The 26101-nt window shown below is 35.4% G+C and overlaps 1 protein-coding gene across 3 annotated transcripts in view; it reads left to right on the top strand.

Annotated features, from left to right (window-relative positions):
• The window catches only part of LOC107585169 (neuronal growth regulator 1-like), a 129675-nt gene that overhangs the window by 24752 nt on the left and 78822 nt on the right, over positions 1–26101 (top strand). For all 3 annotated transcript variants that reach the window (XM_016272071.1, XM_016272070.1, XM_016272069.1), the window contains exons 2-4: positions 5500–5738; positions 18603–18728; positions 24636–24767. In XM_016272071.1, coding sequence (XP_016127557.1) covers positions 5500–5738; positions 18603–18728; positions 24636–24767 — 497 coding nt within the window. The remainder of the gene's footprint in view (positions 1–5499; positions 5739–18602; positions 18729–24635; positions 24768–26101) is intronic.

Raw genomic sequence — 26101 nt, 5'->3', positions numbered from 1 at the left:
AGTGATCAGAAAACTGGGTCAATCCGAAATGAAAAGAAAATCCAGTTTGGATTACAGAAAACACCCAGTTCATCTGTAGAACAGCAACTGTAATTGGTGGAGCTCAGCTTGTTTTAAGGATATAGTACAGATTCAGTGTGTTTAACTTGCCTTGGCATGGTTCTTTAGATACCTCAAATTCAAAAACTTGCAGTTCAAGCCAAAACAAAACAAAGGTCTCCTGAATCTGCTTTTCAGAAATCATGTTTTGAATCAGAAAATACCAGATGAAGACCTAATCAGCGTTTCACAATATGGAAAGCCTCAATGGATTCTGAAGAGATCATGATGAGATGAAAAATCCCACCATGAGTGTGAAGAGGTTTGCCCTCATGAGCTTCACAGAGCAGTGCTTTGAAGGGATGAATAAAGATGATTAAGGGAAATTTCGGGGAAAGAGAAAGAACAAATATGACTTGATTACGGTCTCTTCTCTGCTGTTTTGAGACTTTGAGAGCAGATGCTTATTTAAATTGGTAACAATGCGCATTGGCCTGAAAATACATATTTGGATGCAAAATACATAGGGCTGCAGTGGTTTTGTGGGGTAGGGGACAGCGGGGTAAGATGTGTCAGCAAGTAAACTGACATCTGCCATACAGCTGCCTGTGATTTGAAAGATGCTCATGATAAAAGAGATATTTTAAGAAAAGTGATGTTTTTTTTCATGATAAAAATCTACTTTGCACATTTTCTGCATGGTAGGTACGATGTCAATACAAATATATGTCTAAAAATATATATCAAACATATTACAAATGTAAAACCAGGCTAAAAATTTGCCGTGAATTATTAAAGAAAGGTTCAGTGTATGGTTTAGTTACTCTGCTATATACATAAAAAACAGTAAAAGAAATGGTTCACCCAAAAATGAAAATTGTCATCGTTTGCTCTCTCTCAAGTTGTTCTAAACCTGCATGAGTTTCTTTCTTGTGCTGAACACAAAAGAAGATATTTTGAGGTAAATGAACAGTTGATGTTCCCCATTGACTTCCATACTATGGGAAAAAAAAGTCAGAGGGACCATCAACTGTTTGGTTGGAAGTAGGGGTGGGTGATATGGCAAAAATATCATATCACGATTTACAATTTTATTACAATTCTTTGTCATGTTGGTTTTACAATTTTTTCTGAGCAGTACAGCCAAACTAATTTCCCTATTATAAAGACAAAACCTTTCAAGGTAACAAAATATAAACAAGAATGGTGTATAATTAGGCCAAAGTGGGCGAAGATAAAAAACTTAGTCATTATTTTATCTTAGTTATTAAAAAATTAGAACAAAGATACACATTGCAAATACGCATAATATACAAATAAAACTAACAGTGCTTTATTTTCAGGTACAGTAGGTGTATTTATCAGGAGCATTCAAGACATTGAATGAACAAATATAAAAATAAAACACTATATAGATTGATTCCTCTTAAAGCAACTGTATTCAAGTTTTTCCATCAAGAGTAGTGAGGGATTTTTCTCTTCGTGTTTTGTTGTTTTATTAACATTAAAGGAATAGTTCACCCAAAAATAAAAATTCTGTCATAGTGTTTTTTTTGTTGTTGTTGATACCATCATTTACTCACTCCAAAGTTGTTTTAAACCTGAATGAGTTTCTTTCTTCTGCTGAACATAAAAGTTATTTTGAAGAATGTGAAAAACCAAACAGTTGCAAAACAGTATAAAAAAAATATCTTCTTTTGTGTTCAGCACAAGAAAGAAATTAATACAGGTTTGGCACAACATCTGAGTGAGTAAATAATGACAGAAATTAAATTTTAGGGTGAACTATCCCTTTAATGACAATCGGCAGCATGTTTAGTACTTTCGATTTAAGACCTGCACGCATCTAATATACAGGCAGCATCCGTTTTTCTCTCAACTATTTACTCTCATTTTAGACATAACCAACTGAGTCTATATGTAAACCTTGTGTGTTTTGACAATATTAGCGCAAAAGATAACTTAGTTCAGTAATCAGGCGCTGTTTGACAGGCTTCTTTAGCGCGCGTGTTTCAGGTGTACGCGAAGTGCACGCCAGAACAGCACGTGAATGAAATATTTAACCAGTAAGGCTTTAAAGCAAATAATGTACTTTTGTGATTACGAATAAGTGCAGTGTTCTGTGAGTGTAACTCTACCGCTGAGTTAACACTGATGTGAATGTATGTGGCATTGTACAGTATATTGATACTGCGGTGCCAGAACTGCAACTGATAGAATATGCGCTGTAGCACGATACTACGATATTTCTTCAAAAGCAGATCGTGGAGACATTTTAAGTCCTACAGTCCAAGGGTTCAAAGACTAGCTAGTAGGCTCATAAAATCAGCTTTGAACCTTTCCACCTGTTCCTTCCAGGTGGTACAAAGGAAATATAGCACACATGGAGGTCCATACTCTTTCTTACACAGTAGCCTACACCTCAGTAGGAAGCACTTATAATGCCTTTGTGGGCAGTTATTGTGAGGTATGTCCGAGTAGATCTCTGTGGTGCTTTGACACCAGTCATCCTGCTGTTTCAGGGTTAGAAATGGTGATGAAACCTCATTGTCAGTGATGTAGAGCAGTCTGCCTGAGGAGCTTTTACAGGAAAATCAAAAGAGTTTAGCTTGTAGCACATAATTTAGAATTGATCAGTTTGTATCACATCATTTATTAGTGGTCTGTTGCGTTTTTGATTTTATAAATGGTAATATAATTTAACTGTGTAGTGCTAGTAGCCATTTGTAAAATATTTGTTCTATTTATAATCAACCATTTCTTTGCACAAATGTCTGATTTTTTTATTACATTAATTAGATTGTAAATATTGTGTTGACTTTGTGATAACATTGCAAATCACGCTCTTAAAGAGATTGTCCGTTCAAAAAGGAAAATTGTCATCATTTACTGTCATTTCAAACATATGTCAAACAGTTTTGGTTACCATTGACTTCCATTGCTTGCACACAAAAAAAAAAATCTCCAAATGTCTTCTTTTATGTTCCATAGAAAAAAGGGTCACACATTAGTTTGGGGACCAAACCAAACTACAACTTTTGCCTCAACTCCTATTTTGCCCAAGGAATATGGAAACTACATGAGATGTTTATAAGCATTAAACATTTCAAAAGAATAACTTTGGGTTTTGTAAGACAGAGTTGAGCATTAACATTTATCCTTAGAATGTGCTTCCACGTTCTGCAGTTGTAGTTGTGCATGTTTGGTTGAACACTTAATCTGAAGTCATGGTTATATACAGTATGTGTGCTTATTTAGCACAAGTATTTATTTATTTAGATAATTATTTATTTAAGTGTAACTGTTGCACCGTCTCATATCTCTTGTGCCATTAATGTTAATGTGAAGAATATATCATCTCTATTGCCGTTAATTAGATATGCGTATGAATGTAGGTCTACGTACCTATTATCTGTCATTAAAATTCAGGGATGTGGCATGCATAAAATAGACAAATTATGACATATCACTAATATTTCAGATGTCATGCATTTCAGATTGAAGATGATACAAATGGTATACTAATAATCACAATAATGAATTTTTTAATAGTTGCTTTTATTGGATTTACAACGTTGTACACAACATGCAATTTGACATTATGAAATGTTTTTAATTTAAGAGGTTGTATTCTAGAAGCATCAATACATTTTTAATAAGATCCGCCCTAAATCACATTCTCAAGTGGGCTTTTCTCTTTATAATCATAACTGAACTGTATCGTTTCAAATCTTGTCTCATCATTCTGTGTATACTTTTTAACAAGCCCTAGTGAAACAGTGTTAAATCCTGTTTCATAGAATCAGCTTTTTTTGTGTGTGTGTGTGTGTGTGTGTGTGTGGCATGAGAACATATCCAGCATATTTCCAAAAGATCCAGTCAACTTTGAGACAGTGAGTTGAGACCTGCAATGTACTGACGGATATGTTGACTCCCATTTCACCTTTAACCTCAAGAGTATCCGGTGTAAATAACTCACAGCATAGACACTCACACCGCTGCTGACAAACAACAAATAGCCTAGATGTTAGATGTGGTATCAGATTGAAGTTCTAAGCCATCGTTTTTTTGTTTGTTTGCTGTTTTGAAGTCTTTTGTTTAGAGGTCAGAACTGTTAATTTGAACACGTCATGTTTAAATGAATACAGAAGACAGGAATCCAAAAATGAAAAACAAAATGAAATGACCTTGAAACAAAATCAAAAACATGGTTTTTAAGGAAGAGGCCTTTTCATGCAAGCTGTCCATGATGGCATCAGCATAATTTGGCTTCTGCAAAGTGATGTGGAGTTTAATTGGGCCGCATAGCTTTTGACGTCAACAACAAAAGATATGGAAAGCATTTTCTCCTTTCTCCTTAAGCGTTTTCTTGAAATGTTGATAGGCCTGTTTAATTTGCTGTCCTGAATGCATGATTATACAGTTAGCTGCTTTTTATTATTTGCATTTAACATAGTTTTTTTTCTGTGCTGTTTTAGAACAGACCTACGGCCCATTTTTGGGTCACGACCCACCAGCTGGGAACCACTGCTTTAAATATTAAATAGTTATTTTGTTGTTGTTGCTTTTTGATGGTATCTTTTGTGCACACCAGGGGCTGATGTAGTTTGTATGGTTTGCAAGTGGTGTTTATTAAACATTTTAGTTTAACTTTCCTCAATATCTAACATAAAAAGTAGATCTGAACCATTTTTGGTTTGTTTGTTTGTTTCTATTTGCTTCCACTAATCAGTATGGAGTGTTATACGTGGAAAAACGGGTTGTTTCTTAACTATTTTTTGCAAACTGTAAATCACATTTTTGGTATATATGTACTTGATCTGTGTATATCTGAAATTACATGCATAATAACATCCGTTGTCCTTGTCCTCAGTCCCCCCACAGTCACAAGTTTTATCTCTTTAACTCATCTTTGATAATCAAAATGACATATTTAATCATTTTACCCATGAAAATCATTTTTTCATGCCTCAAAATGGCTTGAATATAACTCTACATCCTCACCTCATTTAGTATACGTGGAATCATGAATATGCAAATGACTCTCCGCTGAAACTGATTCTGAAAATGAGGAAGTGCAAGTTATACAGTGTCATCTGCAAGTCGATGTATCAGAATGGAAATGTATTTTATGTATTGCTCTCTACAATGTCAGCTAATAATGTGTTGCTAATGGTACAAAAACCATCTCAAACAGCTAATGATATGAAAAGCCCCACCCTGCAAATTGACAGGATTGGTTGCATGTTTATGATGGTATGATTCAAACCACATTTTTGAGACTGTCTTTGGTACACTGGAGTTTTAGTGAAAAAATGCTCAGCAATGATGTTGACCGATGCATTTGGTCATGGTTTGTCTCGAAGCATTTTAAAAACAGCAGATAGACATGTACACAATGTTAAAAGCTTGATTTTCACCACAGGGGTCTTTAATTATCTGCTTTCTTTCTGGTTTCAGATGCTACCTGTTGGATGGGATCTCAAAAGGAGCATGGTTGAATCGTTCCAGTATCATTTACGCAGGGAATGACAAGTGGTCAGGGGATCCTCGCGTGTCCATCGTATCAAATGTGGGGGATAAACATGAATACAGCTTACAGATACAGAAAGTGGATGTAACGGACGAGGGCTTGTACACCTGCTCGATACAAAGTGAACGTAATCTACGCCCAAAACTCATTCAGTTAATTGTAAAAGGTGAGTGTTTTATCAACAACTGCTTATTTCATCATGATTTGCAATGTTTTTCATTGATAATAAACTAATTATCATTATATTTGTACCTAGTTTGGTTTTTAGTTTTGAGGAGGGACTTGAAGCTCTGAAGTATTGCATTTGTCCTCTTTACTGATAATGTGTATTAATACTGATGATATGAATTTGTGTTTACATCCATATTCGTGACACTATATTTTGACTTCAGAAGGCTCAACCACTCTGTCAAAATGTCAGAAATGTTTTGAATCTCTAGGCCACTGCATGCAATTTTACGCTATTGCTTAAAGCTTAGATCACTTTTTCATACATGTACAGTATATGTTTGCAGTCATACTGAAAATATGAATTGAATGTGTTACTAATGACTATGAAATCATCAAACGTTAGTAAAAACCTTTTTAATGTTTCATTATGTAAATAGAGATTCTAGCTCTACATGTGTGTGTCCCTTTTAAGGAATTAGAGTACATTCTGTGAATTAGCCTATAGGCTATAGATAGCAGTTGGAGTGCAGGATCGAGTGTGAGATTAAAGGGATCATATGATGCGATTTCAAGTTTTCCTTTCTCTTTGGAGTGTTACAAGCTGTTCGTGAATAGATAAGATCCCTAAAGTTGCAAAGACTAAAGTCTCAAACCCAGCGAGATATTCTTTATAAAAGTTAAGACTAGTCCACGCCCTCATAAAACGGCTCGTTTAAACACGCCCCCACATGTCTACGTCACGATGTGGGAAGATTTGCATAACGCCGCCCAAATGTTCATGCAAAGAAAGAAAGGAGGAACTTTATTGTTGCTGCCACCTCCGCCGCCATGTTGTGAAGACGCTGTGTGTTTCGTTGCGAAAGCGAAAATACTTTGTTTGGCCTTCCAAAAGAGGACACAACTAGAAATCAGTGGTTAAGTTGTATTTACAACACTGTTCCAGAACAGATCAACCCAAATATTCAGATGTGTGCAGCACATTTTATGGAGGACTGTTTCCTGAACCTGGAAGAGTAGCCTACAATGCTGTCTGTTCTGACTCACAGCCTGTAAGTAAGTTTTCATATTTAAAGAATTTGCCACTGATGATTCAAATGTGAGTTTTGAGCAGTAGAACTCAAATGTGTAGAGTAGCGCTTATTGTTTGTCATTTCTCCATTCACAAATGCAGACATGGTTTTATGTTTACGTGGCGCGATGCAACGCATAAAAAGACAGTATAAGTCATTATAATCCGTAATTATGTCCCCATTTGATGCAACAAATGCCTCGTTTGTAATGGGTTTTATAGGTTTTGTCTTGTCACTCCAGCACACGGCATCACAGTATGGTAAGGGGAGTAACATTTCCGTCACACGCTTGAGGTATTCGGCCAATCACAACGCACTGGATAGCTGGCCAATCAGAGCACACCTTGCTTTTCAGAACGATGAGCTTTGTAAAAATCGACGGCGCATAGAGGAGAAACAATAATGTACAGTATGTGGAAAATAATGTGTTTTTTTAACCTTAAACCGCATAAACACATTTCATTACACCAAATACACAAAATAATGTTCTTTTTAGCAACATCATATGACCCCTTTAAATACAGCCACGTTTAAGTGGATCTAAATATAAATTTTTATGGAGTTTAATTGTTACTTTCATATGTATTGATGTATTTTCTTCACGGTGGGCAAATAAGTCAAAATAACTGTAAACTGCAAAAATTGGAGTGTCTTCAGAGGAGTGACTCCATTTGTGGTCTAAATTTATGGAGTAAAAAATTAAATTTTTTTCCATCCTGCTCAGCAGCATAATTACTGATAATGTCCATGTGGAATAACATTTTACATCATAGTTGTGCGTGCAAATGACCACTCTGCAAGCCTCATTTTTTATTGTGTTAAATGGGCATCGATTAATATGGTATATTATTTTTTTTGTTTGTGAGGAAAACATTAATTCTACTGTTAGCTTTGCATATTATCATTGGCCGTCTATTCTAATCAATAACTTTAACTCCCTAACTGAATGGTTATTTAGAGAAGAATTCCATAAGTGTTGTTCTTTGAACATACCTCCAATTGCCACCTACAAATATTGACATAAAGCTTTACATGTCTACCTGATAATCCCCTCTTCTCAGTGAATAAGCATAACCGTGAGGTCTGTTCTCAGAACTTGTGTACATAAGCTTTATGTGTATGTATGAAGAAAATAATCAGCTTTCGCTATAAACAGGCAATTAAAATTAATGACAGCAGAGGTCAGGTATGTTATTTGTGTGTCTTGTTTTTCTGGAGAGAAGTTTTTTTTTTTTTCAAATAAAAACTAGTTGGAGTTCTGCAATTTAGCTAGGAAAATAAATTTGTATGTATGTGTTCTCATATACAGGTGCATCTCAATAAATTAGAATGTCATGGAAAAGTTAATTTATTTCAGTAATTCAACTCAAATTGTGAAACTTGTGTATTAAATAAATTCAATGCACACAGACTGAAGTAGTTTAAGTCTTTGGTTATTTTAATTGTGATGACTTTGGCTCACATTTAACAAAAACCCACCAATTCTCTATCTCAACAAATTAGAATACTTCATAAGACCAATAAAAAATTTTTTTTTGTGAATTGTTGGCCTTCTGGAAAGTATGTTCATTTACTGTACTTGTACTCAATACTTGGTAGGGTCTCCTTTTGCTTTAATTACTGCCTCAATTCGGCGTGGCATGGATATATATATTTTTTTTTTTTTTTTGTTTGTTTTTTTCACAGATAACAGAATGTACTTTTATGCATTTTATATATTACAGTGTATATATACATATGGAATATACTTTTACCTATTACTAATTATGTATTGAATTTTTTATTACTTCATATCTATTTTACTAGCTTTTTCAATTTAGCCACCTATTACCTTGATAATAGCTCTGCACAATCTGGGCATTCTCTCAAGCAGTTTCATGAGTTGCCACCTGGGATGCTTTTTCAATTATATTGAAGGAGTTCCCATGTATCCCGGTTCCCTTGTTGGCTGCTTTTCCTTTACTATCTGTTCCAACTCTTTTAAAATTATTAGCTCATTTAAATTGGTTGCAATTTTAGTTTTATAGAGAAATTCATATTTAGGCACAATATGTGTTTGCTGCAACACATACATAAAACTGATGATTTTAATGAATATTTCATTGCTGTTATGTAGATATTTGTTTGATCGCTGGCTTCATCTCTCACATCCTAGTCATTACAAGATATTTCAATGATAGGCTTGTATTGTGTGTTTCTTTGACAGGTTGGTGTATACGGTTGACACCTCAGTAGGAGGTGCTGACTCTCAGCACTGGCAAATTTGCTATTTTTTTGTCCGCATAAATCCACTGCCTGTAATTAACTAGAGAAAGATCACTGCGAGCTCCCTAACCCTCCTTGAGATAAAGCAAACTAATACAGGCCAATCATATCTGAAGATGTGTAGTTTTAGAGGCCGTAACCTGTAGCCCGTCGCTGAGTCTCTTCTATGTAATTATAATCAACAAAATGAATGTCCTCCTTTTTCACTCTCTTAGCCGAAGGCTGTTTCATGATCATGATGGATCTTTTGTCCTTAATAGAATCCATTACTTGAATGTATCTCTACATGATCTGGGATAATTAATAAGCACTGGTAAGAAAATATACACGCACTGTTGGGGTAATGACAACAACTAAAGAGAGAGAACAAAAGTGACAGGAAACACATGATGAACAGCAGTCTTGTAATAGGAATCGGTGAGTGGTAAACTTAATCTTCTGCAGGATTGTATCAAAAATGAAATTGCTAGATTGACTCTTACAGTGGCACAAATCCTGGAGCGCCAAATCGTATGTAATACGATTAAAACGTCTTATTTGTCCTTTGTGAAATTTGAACAGACTGTACTTGATGTATCCTGCACATTTGTGAGGACGAAACAGTTTTGCTAGGTCATTCTTTCTAGTCGACGGGTCAATACTGGGCATCACCAGAGAATGAGTGTGCTTGTTTGTTTTGTAGGGATCGAATGAGGATAGCCCACACACATTTTTCGGAGAATAATCACCAATCTTCTACACCACTTAAATCTTAGCCTTGTTTACCAGACAGTACCATTTATCATAGTCCACAGTGAGTCACCATTAAATAGAGCAGTTTGAGACCACCACATTATTCTTTTATAGATGTGCTCAGTTAGTGAACGACAGATCAAATGTATTGCTATTCTGCACATAGGCCTATATATCTAACTTAGCTAAATATTAGGAGTGATGGCCTGTTTGTCATCAGCAACCACCATTTTGTTTATTGTGGAAGATGAACCAAAGAAATAAGACTGCTTGGAACTGCGTACGTTCCAGTATTGCGGCAACAATGAAACGGAACAAAAAAAGATGAATTCAATTATTATTTCTGTTGTGGCACTGCTTTTGAAGTCAATGACTTCTGTGGAAGAAGTTCAATTATGAAACATCGATTATCATGGTATATAGAGAGAGCGATAGCTCTACATTTCAAGGGCTTCTTTAACATTGAACTTCCCATTCTTTTGAAGTCACATAGTAGCTTTTTTAATGGACACACTGAAATTTTAAGTCGTTATTCACAGGAAATCACCTCTCCTTGACATCAACCAGGCTTTATTATGCTGAAATAATTGTTAGAATGAAGATTTTTATTTGGAATTGTTGTTAATTTGGCTACTTTTTTATTCGATTTTTTATTATATTTTTCTGATCTACTTCTGTACTGTTTTCCTTCTTTCATAATTTAGTTATGTTAAACATTATTTTCTTTACACACACACACACACACACATATATATATATATATATTAGTGCTGGGCAACGATTAATTTTTTATTTTATTTTTTAATCACGATTAATCACATGATTGTCTGCGATTGATCGCGATGAATCGCATTGGTATGCACAAAATTCAATAATGCATTCAAAAGTAGTGTATTGTGCGCTTTTCATTTAAAAGTACTGCTATATGAACAAAAGTGCAATAACATTTGGTTTGCAAACACTTGAAACAAATAAGGTGCTTTTTTTTACAGCAGTATTCCTTTTACATAGCCTAGTAGCAGTTAAAATATTTCTTGTAAATCTCAACTTATAACATTAATGTAATCAAATTAAATATAAAACCACAGCTATTTGCTACTGCCAGGGCATTAACGTATTTTTATAAAAAATATTTTATAGTTTGTTATAGAAAAACTTACAGTGGCACAAATCCTGGAGCGCCAAATCGTATGTAATACGATTAAAACGTCTTATTTGTCCTTTGTGAAATTTGAACAGACTGTACTTGATGTATCCTGCACATTTGTGAGGACGAAACAGTTTTGCTAGGTCATTCTTTCTAGTCGACGGGTCAATACTGGGCATCACCAGAGAATGAGTGTGCTTGTTTGTTTTGTAGGGATCGAATGAGGATAGCCCACACACATTTTTCGGAGAATAATCACCAATCTTCTACACCACTTAAATCTTAGCCTTGTTTACCAGACAGTACCATTTATCATAGTCCACAGTGAGTCACCATTAAATAGAGCAGTTTGAGACCACCACATTATTCTTTTATAGATGTGCTCAGTTAGTGAACGACAGATCAAATGTATTGCTATTCTGCACATAGGCCTATATATCTAACTTAGCTAAATATTAGGAGTGATGGCCTGTTTGTCATCAGCAACCACCATTTTGTTTATTGTGGAAGATGAACCAAAGAAATAAGACTGCTTGGAACTGCGTACGTTCCAGTATTGCGGCAACAATGAAACGGAACAAAAAAAGATGAATTCAATTATTATTTCTGTTGTGGCACTGCTTTTGAAGTCAATGACTTCTGTGGAAGAAGTTCAATTATGAAACATCGATTATCATGGTATATAGAGAGAGCGATAGCTCTACATTTCAAGGGCTTCTTTAACATTGAACTTCCCATTCTTTTGAAGTCACATAGTAGCTTTTTTAATGGACACACTGAAATTTTAAGTCGTTATTCACAGGAAATCACCTCTCCTTGACATCAACCAGGCTTTATTATGCTGAAATAATTGTTAGAATGAAGATTTTTATTTGGAATTGTTGTTAATTTGGCTACTTTTTTATTCGATTTTTTATTATATTTTTCTGATCTACTTCTGTACTGTTTTCCTTCTTTCATAATTTAGTTATGTTAAACATTATTTTCTTTACACACACACACACACACACATATATATATATATATATTAGTGCTGGGCAACGATTAATTTTTTATTTTATTTTTTAATCACGATTAATCACATGATTGTCTGCGATTGATCGCGATGAATCGCATTGGTATGCACAAAATTCAATAATGCATTCAAAAGTAGTGTATTGTGCGCTTTTCATTTAAAAGTACTGCTATATGAACAAAAGTGCAATAACATTTGGTTTGCAAACACTTGAAACAAATAAGGTGCTTTTTTTTACAGCAGTATTCCTTTTACATAGCCTAGTAGCAGTTAAAATATTTCTTGTAAATCTCAACTTATAACATTAATGTAATCAAATTAAATATAAAACCACAGCTATTTGCTACTGCCAGGGCATTAACGTATTTTTATAAAAAATATTTTATAGTTTGTTATAGAAAAACAATTTATGCTCAGAGTCCAGAGCCTCGATCATAACATTATAACATTATCTCTGACTCTATAAAGGCTGCCGTGTAATTTGCCCCCTGACTAAACATATAAAGAATTTAGGGGGAGCATTTAAATAATCCTGTGAATGCACTTAAAGAATGCAGAATCGAATCGTTAATCAAATCGCATCAAATTGAATTGTGAATCAAATCGGATTGAATCGTTCTGAATTTGCAAAAACCATTCTTGAATCGAATTGAAACCCTATGAATCGTGAATCGAATTGATTCGCTGTTTACCCAAGCATTCACAGCCCTAGTATTAATACTGACTATAGTGTGTTAAGGTCATATATATATAATATCCAGTTGATCAAAAGTAACAGTGAACATTAATATACATATATTGATACGTACATACATACATACTGTATGTATATATCAAGCAAAAACAACACCGGTATCACTAGTTTGAAGTTCTCCAATCCAGCCTGCTGATGTTTTAAAAAAAAAAAAAATTATTTTGTGGAACATCATTAAGCTAGGTTAAGATGTTTTGAACTTCATCAAAAATGTCATGAAATATTAAGCCTCATTTTAGATTCTGTACCAGTGAGTCTGCACCTCACAGCAACTCTGCAAAGTCTTTAATGTGAAAGTTGATCCTTTCATGAACGCCTAATATTCCTCTCACTGATATCTCTGTTCATACTGTAAGCACTTCTCCAGTGTGCTGGAGAACAAAGCGCCGGGTCTACGCCAGAATGTTTCTTGTGTACCTTTTATATTGTATTAATATCTGAGATAAGACATAGATACATGATGGAACCAATATTTACAAACAGCACCAGAATATTAGAAATAGTATTTCTTTTAATCATGCACTGATTCAAAGTGCTACATTTTCAATTAACTCTTCAACTGGACACGTTGTACCAAGAGAGCTCATGTACTGGGTCATGCACATTCTCACTGTCTCATGCCTCATGTTCCGTAGCATTACCAACTGAAGAAATCCCAGTGGGTAGAGCAGCCTGTCAGGGTTTGTGTTTTGTTTCTGTCTATGACACCTAATTAGGGATCTAAGTTGGTTGGTTTTAGCAGCCTTCAGGTTGTATGGGGAATTGGGAACCACTATGAACGAATGTGGAAACTGGCAGTTTTGCAAGTGTAGCATATTTCCACTTCCAGCCACATGAGTATATTTAAAATGCATGTGCATATTTGTATCACAGTATAATCACTGTATCAAAATATTCAGTACTCCCTTGTAATGGTGTGCATGGATGGATCATAAGGAGTATTCCCAGCATGCACTCTGTTTTAAAAACCTGTTAAGCTGAGTATTAAAGAAATAATTCACCCAAAAAATGAAAATTTGTGGAAAATGTACTCTCCCTCAGGCCATCCTAGACGAATATGTTTCTTCACTGGAACAGATTTGAAGAAATTTAACATGACATCCCTTGTTAACCAATGGATCCTCTGCATTGAATGGGTGCCGTCAGAATGAGAGTTCAAAGAGCTAATAAAAACATAACAAAAATACAATTCAGACTGTTACTTCCAGCCTCTGTTGATAAAAATGTTGGTGGATTTTGATGTAAGAAGATAACATGGGATGGACTTTTTTCACAAATATTGTGATAGTTTTATCAGCTGACGGCACTCGTTCGCATCACTGCAGAGGATCCACTGGTGAGCAAGTGATGCAATGATAATTTTTCAACAAATCTTTTTTGATGACAAGACAAGCTCATCTACATCTTGGCTGGCCTGAGGGTGAATTTGAAGCAAATTTTTATTTTGCAGTGAACCATTTCTTTAGGGCAGCATCTTAACTGATTTGAAACAAGTTAGCAACACAAGGCTAATTTGGTGTTAGCATGTTGCTAGGCTAACAAAATAATACTGTAATAAGCATAAAAATATATACAATAGCGCACACAAATATTTAGTATAATTTATGTTTTTTAATTAGACTGAATTATTTTTATCAATGATTTCAGCATTGCATAAATTATATATACCATCTTACAACACCTTTTATTGAAGAATACATGTGATGTGTTTTTTTTTCTTTCCTTTTCTTTTTTCCTTTGGTTCAGAAAAAGATCTTTGAAGGCAGAATAAGCATGCTTCCTACCTTTTCAAACAGCCGTAGCATTGGGTTTGTGCCTATGATTTCTTCAAGTGCTGCCTATGTTGGCAGCTTGCTAGCGTTTGGAACAGAGCCGCATTGTGAGTCACAAGGGTTGTTCAGGACACACAGGAGTTTATTATTATGTTCAAATTGTTACTTACCCTCCGTTTCTCTTTCAGCTTAATTTAATGAATGTAATGTCTATCCTAACAGCTTCTTAACTGGTATGTTTTGTCTTACAAGTAGTTCATAACAGTGTTATCAAACTGAAGGCTTTTCACACGAGTTAATTTTTTTTTTGTCCGTATCCATTTTTTGATTCCTCCTCTGACTGATTTATATTATTTGACTCCAAACTGCAGTAGATTTCATTTGCATCATCGATATGATACAGTGCAAGCAACTGTTTACAACTAGATACATAATGCTGTATTTTTAGAGGAGAAGGTAAAAGAAATGGAAACATTCACCTTTTTTACTCCCTTTGGTTTTACTACCATAAAGAAAAATGAATGAACAGCACTTATGTGTCTGATTTGTAATTGCTAAAATGCAATTTCTGTGGAGAATAGTAGCAATTAGAAATACATTATTGTATAATAGACATTTATACGTCATCAACATTGGTTCACTTCCACACATTAAACCCAACTGCATTCAAACCAACTGCATATCATGCTGAAGTCCAAATGAACCATGCCTCCTTCAGGCAAACTTGTGCACGCCAAAGTTCACAAAAAAAAGACCAAATTAACTAAAAGCTCTAGTGTGAAAACTCTGATTTCAACAGTAGTATAGTATGTTTTACTTTGTCATTTAAATATAAGTCAACAGTTCTTGTGGAAAGGATAGGGGAAATTAATTTACAGTGGTCTCTGTATTTTTGGCATGGCATGCAACAGATATTAAAGGTTAATGAAGGGCTCAGCTGTGCAATAGAGTGCATCTTTTATTGTACTGCCTATTCCACTGGTAATTTACCATGCAGAGGCCTCATATATAAAATCAAAATTCACCTCATTTATGCTATAAATATTTAGACGATACTGTAACATACAAGTCCATTTTTTGAACAGCAGCCTTAACTTTATTGTTTTGTTTTTTCATTCCTTTTCAGCCGGAAGACAACAAATAGATAAGACTGCATATGATTTCTTTGCCTGTCTCTGCTCGGCTCTTTGCCTGTGCTAGTCTGCATTATGACAGGAGCCCACTTTTCCCTCAGCTCTGTAATTGGAATGTGGGCTGGCAGTAGGTGTGAAGCAATAGGGTCTTGAAATTGTGTGGCAGCAGTCAGCCCTGGAGAACCTGTCAGAATTTGTAGAAAGGCAAGCCATGTGCTCCACTTTATTCAGAGGAAACGCTGCATTTTAATAGCTGTAAGCGTTTCAGTAATTCAAGGTGGCGTCATTAGAGGCTTATTTATTCACTCTGGGGCTGAGAGACTGATAATGCCTTCCCCGTCAGCTGTGGCAGCTCCATCTCAGCGCCTCCCGCCGAGGAGAGGAGGGAGAATTAGAGTGGAATGGGCAAACATGACAATCGTGCAGCAGTTAATGAATTAAACGGAAAACAAAGCATCAGGTTGTCTTGAATAGGGCCTTGGGGTAGGGCTTAACGTTGTCTTGTTTTTCTCTTGTCATCATTACCCTACCAATTGAACAGGCTGAGTGGAAATAAACAGGTTAAAAATAACTATGGCCGAAAGCGTCGAGGTTGACGCTCAGAAAGGATTCATAGAAGTCAAATCGTGGTCAGACCTTGAGCTTGAGATTAAATAACACGTGCTTTCATTATGAACTTAGTGATAGTTAAAAGAGCATACCGGTATGGGTTGTTGACCTTTGCATCTGTTTATGCTGCCGTGTTCAGTGGAGTGTCAAGGCATACCGGTCCTTTCGGCTTTTCAGCTACTTGAAAATACAGAGAGGGTTTCATTTCATCTGATAATATACTCTGTATTCACAGGTGGTACACACAAGACCAGTAATGAAAGTCAAAACTGTCTTGGGCTGTAATGAGAGATATTTTTCAATGCACCAAATCCTTGGGACTTTTTCCCCACCAACTTATAAGCTCAAAAAGCTCAATTGTTTCGACACAATTTTGCCATTATTGCATTGTAGAAGTAAAGAAGTGTCTGGAAAAAAAACAGTAATGAAAGACTTCAAATCTCAAGGTGAGCATTTACCGAGAAAGTTCTAGAATATATGGCAAGATTATGAAACTGCATGTTCAGTTTAAAGATCTGCAGAGGCCCCACATCTCATTTAAAAGGCCGGTACCTGACTCCTCAGGCATTGACTAATAGGGTCTTGATCCTGTTGAAGGCAGATATGATCAGGCGACGAATGCAACATTTTCCATTTGTGCTATCAGTGATTGTGGACATTTGTCAACAGTGGGAGGAAGTTCAAGTAAACCTGCAGTGAAGAGCATGACAGTCAGAGGAGTGCTTTCAAACAATGAAAGGGTTCATATTAGAATTTCAGCTCAACCATTTAGCGCCAGCAGATTATAAAAACCAAGATAAGAAAGACCTAAACTGGAGATCAAATAGTGTAGGAGTAAATAACATTGCTGTTTCTTTGCATGGTGACAAATGGCTGAATGTTTGGTGTCCTTATGCCCTCTTCAGCATGCTTTAAAGGATTTTGTTTTAATTCCGTCAGTGTCTTGTTTTCTTCTAATTGATTTCCCCCAGATGAGTATTGCTTATTCTATAATAGCGATCATTCATGATTATATATATTGTGTCTGGTTATGCATGGATGCAATGGGGAGTCTGCCCGTCAGGAGAACTATTAATTGACATTTAAATAAAATAAAAGTTAATTACAACTCCATTTACTGTTTGAGAAGAACATATATAAATAGCTCTTGAGAAAGTTTGGTCATTATACATGAATCTTCAGTAATGCATGGTGTTTAGAATGTTATATTGTGAGGAGGGAGTCAAAGAATCAGAACCAGTTTAGTTAAATGCAATCCACTTCAAACAACCTGGCACAGAATCACAGTCAGACCTCAAAAAATGAACAAAGGGAATAGCTGATTTTGCAGAGTCCTGACAGTTTATTGCCTTTTTATGTAGGAAAGCAAAACCAGGAGGTCAGACATTTATTCATAAACCCCTTGACAACTGACATGGTGGTTTTGAGAAAGAGTGGAGGCCCTGTGTGATGAAAGGTGGAATAAAGATAGATTTACATCTAGATTTTTTTTTTTTTAGTTTGTAGCTGAGTGTGAGGTGCACCATCACACATTATATCATCATGCAACAGTGGCTAGTTACCCTCTATATATCTACCAGAAAACGATCAAGGTAGTTTTATCACCAAAATGTTCCATGAAGCATTCCAAATCAGACATTTCATTAGAAAATGTTTGACAATACCAAATAATTTCTTCTTTCTTATATTTTTTAGAGGTCCAAGCAGGAAACACTGGGAATCATACAAATTTTGTCAGCATTATTATGTTGTGGAAAATACTGAACCATGGTAGATAGCAGAAACGCCATTATAATGTAGTTATAGTTTTTGGTTATGCTTCATGAAACATTTTATATCACTAGGCTCCTTGGCTTATGGACTATGCATACCCATATTATCACTTATTAAATCATATTACACTTAGACTTTATAATTACACTTTATCCTGGAATTTTCATCCTGTCAGAATGAAACCAGTGGAATAAGATTTTCATATAAATGGCTGTAATTCCTTAATAAAATTGCAGATTTTCATGAAATTTGGCACAGATGCTTAGAACATCATTCTAAAGACAAATTACTGATTTTTGTGGGTTTTGGTCTTGCTGTAACAATGAAAATGACTTTTGCGTTGGGCAGATCTAAAACTACAGCTGCTTTTAGCCAATCAGCAATCATTAGACAATGTGAACAATGCCAAATAAAAGAAAACACTTATTCATTCAAAATATGAATGACAGACCTGTGACCTTATTGGGATAAAGTAGCATTGTGTTTTTGTCTCTTGTTGTTGTTCACATACTTGAATTTCTTGATCCAGGCTTTTGGCATTGAGCTCATTTGCAGCTTTGTGTATCTAACTGTTTGTTTTGTTCCACAGTTCCTCCCAAAATCTATGACATTTCATCGGACATTACGGTAAACGAAGGCAGCAATGTTTCATTCATCTGTTCAGCCAGTGGGAAACCAGAGCCCAAAATCTCTTGGAGACACATCTCCCCATCAGGTGAGTTCAAATCAGTTAAAATACGTCACAATAAGTTAGACAGAATTTGACATTGACTTCAAAACACAGCAGGAATGTCTGTCCAAGTTGTTCAGTGTGTTGGAGTTTAGAGGCTCAAAAGATTATGATGAAACTAAGATGTTTCTTTTTTAAACCCTCTATAGTGAACTGAGTTTAGGAAAAGGCTTTTAATCAATTATCGCTTCAATTTGCTGTTGTTCTCAGAAAGACTTCTTAGTTTTAAGTTATCACTCTGCTGCAGGGTAAACAACATGTGAGGGTACATCAACCTCATTTTTACCTTTCATAGTTTATATTCAGCTGTTAAAGCAAAAACTTTGGCATATTTTCAAAGCGAATTGAAAATTCAGTGCACAGCAGTATATTTGAGTGCATGTGAATTTTTATTGAAGTCAGCTGCACTTATCTTTGGACTGCTATATTTATTTCATTCTCCAGTGTGTTTTGTGATCGAATTGCTTTTTGAGATTCTAATCTAAAGACTTTGAAGTGTCATGAAACCACTACTTACCAAAGGTAGGATACTTCAAATTATAGAAACACTTAAAACCAGATGATAAGTGTGCCAGTAATTAAAAAAAAAAAAAAAAGTCCTCAGACAAACCGTCCTGCAAATGGTGAACTTTCACTTATGGTCAACAGATTCAGTCTGGCCCAGATGTGACTGAAAGCCATTTGTCTGAACTATTCTTCTTCAGCCTAATTAACTTCTGTGTGGGCAGAGAGAATGACAATGAGTTAGAGCCAGTGACAATAGAACATTTTTTTAAGATACTGCTGCTTCTGCCACTGAAGGTTGTGATGTACTGAAAAGATTAATTTACAGTATTTAAATAGTCGCTGTGATATTGTCAAGGATTCACATGCTGACAGAGAGCAAAGTCAAAACGACACAAAAACTGTGTTTGAAACTTCTACAAATGTACAAATGTATTCATTTTTTCTCTGGACAAGCCAATATGTTCAGACTGAATACATTATTGCACACCATCACGTGTAACAGTATTTGGTGCACATATGGCAGTACTGTGGTAATCGTCAGAGCTGTAATCACAGCAGCTCCTGGACTGTGATTTCCAGTGGTTCTTGAATGACCCTGCAGGAGGCTGAACCTGCAACCTAGCACCACTAGATTTAATTGCCGAAACACTCTTAAGTGCATTTGGCCTTATACGTGTGTGTCATCAGACCTTTGACTTCTGTGCCTCTCATTGTTGCTTAGAATATAGACTTTTCATCAATATAAATGAGGTAATTAGTCTTAAAGACCTTTTAAATACATTATGCAGTTAAGACCTCTCAAAGACCTCTGACTTGTAATGATGAACAGATTTCAATCTGACTCAAAGGTCTGGTCCCCAGGAAGCATTTGTTATAAATGGTAGTTGCCTGAGCAGCTTGATCGCATTAGTATGCACAAAGGATAGTCCCCACCGCCCCCTCCCCCCACACAAAAAAAAAATAAAATAATTTACTCGCCCTCATGTCACCCAAAACCCATAAGACTTTGGTTAATCTTATTTTTAATGAAACCTGAGTGGTAATCACATATGGTAAACATGGAATAAAAAGCCAAAATTAAATCTGTTTATCATATAAAGCAATCATATCTCTTCACAAAAAAATCTGTAGAATAACAGAAAAGGCACTGGCAGCTCATTACTGGGACATTATGCATTAATTTTATGGACATTTACGTTAACCCTAAAACACAGTACAATAAAGTGCAAAATTCAAAATGGAGGTAAAACAAAAAAAGAAAAATAAGGAAAATTCCTACATTGTGCCCTATTTTAGCAGATTTTTTTGAGTCTTGGATTAAACACTCGATTCTTGTGGATTCATTTTACAATGCCTTTATAACCTCTTTGGATCTTTTAAGATTTAATTATGTGGACTTTCAATGAATAGACATAGACCTCGCAGATTACATTAAAAATAGTCAAATTTGTGTTTGGAAGATTAACCAAAGTATTGTGGGTTTAGAAGGATATGAGGGTGAGTAAATAATGAATAAAACATTGTCGTGATAACTATCCCAATGTTTAAATACAGATTTTAGTGAACAAGATACAATATGGATGTACTGACATAATCTAAAATACAGTGTGAATCCTTTGTTACAAATGTATATTTCCATAGTCACATTTAACTATGATACACAGTACCGAATAAAACCGATAAAATGTCAGATTACATAAATACATTAAGTAAATATGATGCTGTTGAACATATTTAATGTCAACCTATTAATTCCATGAATTCAATAATTAATGATACGTTACTAAAGCTGATCATAAGTAAAATGCTTGTTTTAGATGCTGTCAATAATGTGCGCTTCAGTTTCTAAAACATACTTGTGCTAGAACCATACATTACGTACGAACGTGTTAAACTGACTCGCAAATACAGCACACTCTCACCGCTGTAGATTTTAAATGAGAACTAAAGAACTTTAAATGAGCGATTCCTTGTCTAAGCTTTAAATCACACTCTTTTAATACTTTCAGTACTCAGGGCATTTAAAATTGCTTTACAGACATGATTTCAAATGCTGTTGACTAGATGAAGATAGATCCTAAAGCGAGCCCTATATAGAGACGTAGTGAGGCTACAGGGCGGCCTCACGCTCTCTGTATAGCCTGGCCCAGCACGCTTGATCCCAAACATGCTTTCATAAGCTTTTTCCATTGTGATTTAAGGCCTCGGGATATAAGGAACTCTGACCTTTCAAATAGCTGACTATAACACTTCAGATTTGATTTTTTTTCTCATATGATAAGGCTACAGTGAAGCGTTCAATTGTCCTTTGTCAATCCTTTGTTCGTGCCTCTGCCTCCCAAAATTGTCTTTACTCTGGTTTATTGTTTCCTGAACAATAGCTCTGTTCTCAGCACTGACAGTCTGTGTAAACATCGCCAAATGGTTTCAATACAATGACCAGCTCTTAAAGAGTGCTCGGACAGATATTCAGCAATTGTTTTGGGGCACTTTGGGACAATGAGGAGGCTATCAGGGTTAAGGTGAGATACCGGAAATGGAAAAAGTGGAGGTGGTTCAGGTGCATGTGCGAGATCGAGCGAGTGAGTATGTGTGGCGGTTGAATGATGGTTCATTGTTGACAACTCAATGAATGCCTGGGGGAAACCTCTCATAATGCAACATTTGGGCTGCCGCAGTATTCTCTCACGGGTTAATGGAAGAGATGTACAGAGAACTGCCACCTTAACCCATAATGTATTCTTCACCAGCACTCATCATATCAGTAGCAGGCAGACCTCAAGGAAATGTACTTTGTGCTCTTTACACAATGTGGGGAAAGTGCTTACTGTGACTGCACTTAACACAGAGCAATGTGGAATCCTAGATTAACCTTGCTGTGATTTGGCTAATTTGGTTGGAGTGACATTTCCCAGAGGCTACGACAAGTCTCTCTTGAGCTTTCAAATAACTCTTAACATGCACAATTCGGGAGGCGGTCGATGTATTTCTGGCACGTAATCGGTGTCTATTAAGCCTTTAAGATGCTCCAGTTTGTGTTTTTTTTTTTTTTTTTGGTTTATAGCAAACAAAGGTTGATTTCACGAAGGGATCCATTCTTTATTAAATGTCACTAAACCTTGGTAATTTCCACTTTTGGTGTAATCAGTAAGATAAATGATGGCTCATTGTGAAGTCTCTGTTAGAAAAAAGAAAATAAATCACTGAAGTAAGGGAATTATGGAGTGAGTTAATCACTGATAAAGATCCCTCTGGTTTTTAGCTGGAGGAAGAAATATGGTAAGTTGTAGTCAATGTTTGTTAATTTTGTAAGTTTGCCTTTTACCTGGAACAGTTGTTTTGATAATGTGACGACTGCCATTGCTGTGATTTAAAACAGTTTGCCCTGAAAAAGTATACATAATTAAGTGAGTGTGGTTTTCATTTAATTACATACAAAAGATCAAACCAAGTGATAACTGTAAATAAATAGCTTTTCTCACAAACAACACTTTTCTTTGCTATTTTTGCAATATTTGACTAACTGGTCATTTTTCATTTAGATGGTTGAAGTCGTTTTTCTCACAGGTGTTTTAGCACCTTGTTAAAATGATGTATTATTAAGAAAATACTTTTGGAAAATATTTAGCTTAAAGTATGCACAGGCTATTTTTATTTCAAATAAATGCCACTTTGTTTGGCATTCTGCAATCTAATGCAATTACATTACAGTGTTATACATTTTTTTAAAGAGTGGCTCAAGTGTCCAAATACATTTTTGGTGTCACTGTATATCAGAACAGTATAACATTTAAACAGTATAAAATTTTGAAAAAAAATTAAACTTAAAAAAACCATGAAATTCAGATTTATTTTTAGATTTATTTAAATTAACGGAAACTAGTTTTAGGTAACAATAACAATTCAGTTTAGTTAACTACATTTTATAGCTTAAATCTTGATGGGTGAACAATCTCATACTATGATGTTTACTTCTTTTGCTCTGATGTCCAACTGCCTTTTCATCTTTGTATAGCCAAATATGGGTTGTTTAGCATGAATGTGTTTGATACAATTTGTCCTATTTTACAGTCTTTGCCTCTATTCATTTGTAAAGCATTGGGAGCCAAATAGCACCTTGTCAGCTCAGATACACATCTTAGTCAGTTCCTTGATAACCCCAAAGAAAACTATTTTGTTCAATTGTTCAGTTTGTTACCTGCTATACAGAGGTAATTGTTTTCATGCAACACACAAATATTCATGCAAATTACAAAAGCATGGAATAATTTGGAGCTCTTGTGTTTCTATCAGTGTTGTAGCAGCTAGTCAGAATGGTATTTGTGCAAGGAACAGATCAAAATTTCAGATTATGACAGAAGTAGTGATTTCTGATTTTTGAAAGAATCATTCTTTTAAGTCAGATCCTTTCAAGGAATCAGTTGATCCAGTGTACAAAAACAATCTGAATGATTCTTTCTTTACTCAGATTGATCTGGTTCTCAAGATCAACTGACTCAAATCATATCTCAGCTGTTACCAGCTGACTGGACAGCGATATCAATGAATAAAAATATACATACCCATCTGTTTTTCATACAAAGCTCCCATATGGCTTCAGAAGAGTTGCAATGTAATGCATAAAACACTACAATCCCTATTCATTGTAATTGCATGGAAAACTGCTATGCATAAGGGTGAGTAAATGATGACACAATTTTTGTTTTTAGGGTAACCAACTATCCCTTTAAAGCTTTCTTGATGTCGGATCTTGAAGCTCTATGATGCTTTACAAAAGACTTGGTAAAAACACACCCCTCCTAAAGCCTCTCCATCCTCCTTTTTTTGCATCGCTCTCCGTGCTGTTTTTATTCTGTGGGGGTTTTGCTGAGTCAGAGGCTTCTCATCCATATGCCAGTGCAGGATTTACCTCTCTGTACCATGAGAGATATTCACCTCACTGTAAAGTGGGATATAAATAGGTTTCACTGAGGAATATTACAATAAGGTTGGATCTGGTCTGGGGAACCTGGGGAGGTTTTTAGTCCAGTAGAAGCGTGGCAGCCCCACGCTGTGCTATATTGCCTCTCATTACTCAAGGACCTCAAGTCATATTTGTCATATTGGCACAGTTCTGATTTCCTCACAGTATTTGACTCCAATAATATTCCTCACTGTGTGAATCAGGCTCACAGGGGAGATGCTTCCCACTGGATGTCTAGCCAACAATGCAGTTATGTGCCTTAATAAAGCTTTTTTCAGTTTTCTGGGTGCACTTGGACATCTTTTACTGGCTGTTGAGACTCAATGGTGTTTGTACCTTTAAGCATTTAAACATTAATTAATACATGCCTGCAGAAGAACGTTTCTGAAGGATTGTGCTTGTTTATTTTCTTGCGTTCACAGCCAGGAAGTACGAAAGCGGGGAGTATTTAAATATCACAGGCATCACTCGGGATCAAGCTGGGGACTATGAGTGCGGCGCCGAAAATGACATCGCTTCACCCGACACCAAGACCGTGAGAGTAACAGTCAACTGTGAGTACCATATACTACTTCTTTTGTTTCTGTTTGTTTACTGTCAGACAGTGTAGATTCACATGCACAATGACATTGAGTCTTTTTTTGCCCTCTTACTGGAGATACCAGCTCTGTTCCATAACCTAGTGAGGCTGTCAACTGTCTACTGCATCCTAACTGGAATGGGACTTTGTAAGTGACCGATTTGGAAAGCTCTACATAGGCAGCAACTCCATGCATCATATAAATAGCAGTCCTCTTGGAAAGCACACAGAAAATTTGACTCGGAGGTGATCTAAAGAGAGTGCGGTGTTACCATGTTGCTAAGCTAATGGCACAGTACATGTGTTCAAATCATTTTTAAATTACACTAAACTTATCGATACTGACTGAAATATAAAGAGTTTAGAATTATATAATATATCATTCAAATTAATAATGTAATGCTATATATTATTATATAGTCACACTTTAGATAAGGGACCAATTCCAGTTAATTATGACTTTGGCTTCAATAAACTCCTAATTTGCTGCAAATGGGGTACGATTAAGGGATCTAAAATATGGTAATGCAGAATAAGGCATTAATATGTGCTTTATAAGTACTAATAAACAGCCAACATGCAAGCTAATTAGCAAATAATTAATAGTGAGAATTGATCCTTAAAATAAATTATCGTTATGTTTATATTAATATAATTATAGTAATTATAGGTAATTATTGTTAACTAAAATGGAAACTTAAACCATGAAAAATTTGTTACTTCTAGGGATGTAACGATTCACTCAACTCACGATTCGATTCACGATTTTGATTTCACGATTCAATTCGATTCACGATTTTATTTTATTTTTTACAAAATGAGATTTAAGACAAATTATAAATTAAATGTGTCCTTTTATTATTGCTTGGACAAAATGCTGCCACATTTCTTTGTGAAATTGAAATATAACACTATAATAATATACTAATATAGCACTTGCATATTACTGCCCTTTTGTTGGTTTTGATTGCTTCTATTGTCCTCATTTGTAAGTCGCTTTGGACAAAAGTGTCTGCTAAATGACAAAATTTAAATATAATGTAAATGTAAATAACTAAACTAAATTGAAATTTAAAAACAAGCCCCAAATCAAATAAATAAGTAACACAAATAAAATAAATCTCTTCATATAAACAAACTAAGGCTTTGTCTGTGCTCTTTCCATTTAAAATGAGAGGCAACCACTGCATTTTAATCATGATCCAAACAAAGATGATGCATACATGCAACATGAGCAGTTTTTAATCTAAATTAAACTGTATAATTTCGAAATTTGAAGCAAAAACAGAATGGTTTGACTTCAGTTTT

This window comes from Sinocyclocheilus grahami, unplaced genomic scaffold (genome assembly GCF_001515645.1).
Source record: "Sinocyclocheilus grahami isolate Dianchi unplaced genomic scaffold, SAMN03320097.WGS_v1.1 scaffold67.1, whole genome shotgun sequence".
Lineage (NCBI taxonomy): Eukaryota > Metazoa > Chordata > Actinopteri > Cypriniformes > Cyprinidae > Sinocyclocheilus > Sinocyclocheilus grahami.
The sequence above is the reverse complement of the archived record's forward strand: the minus strand, read 5'-3'. Positions and strand labels throughout refer to the sequence as shown.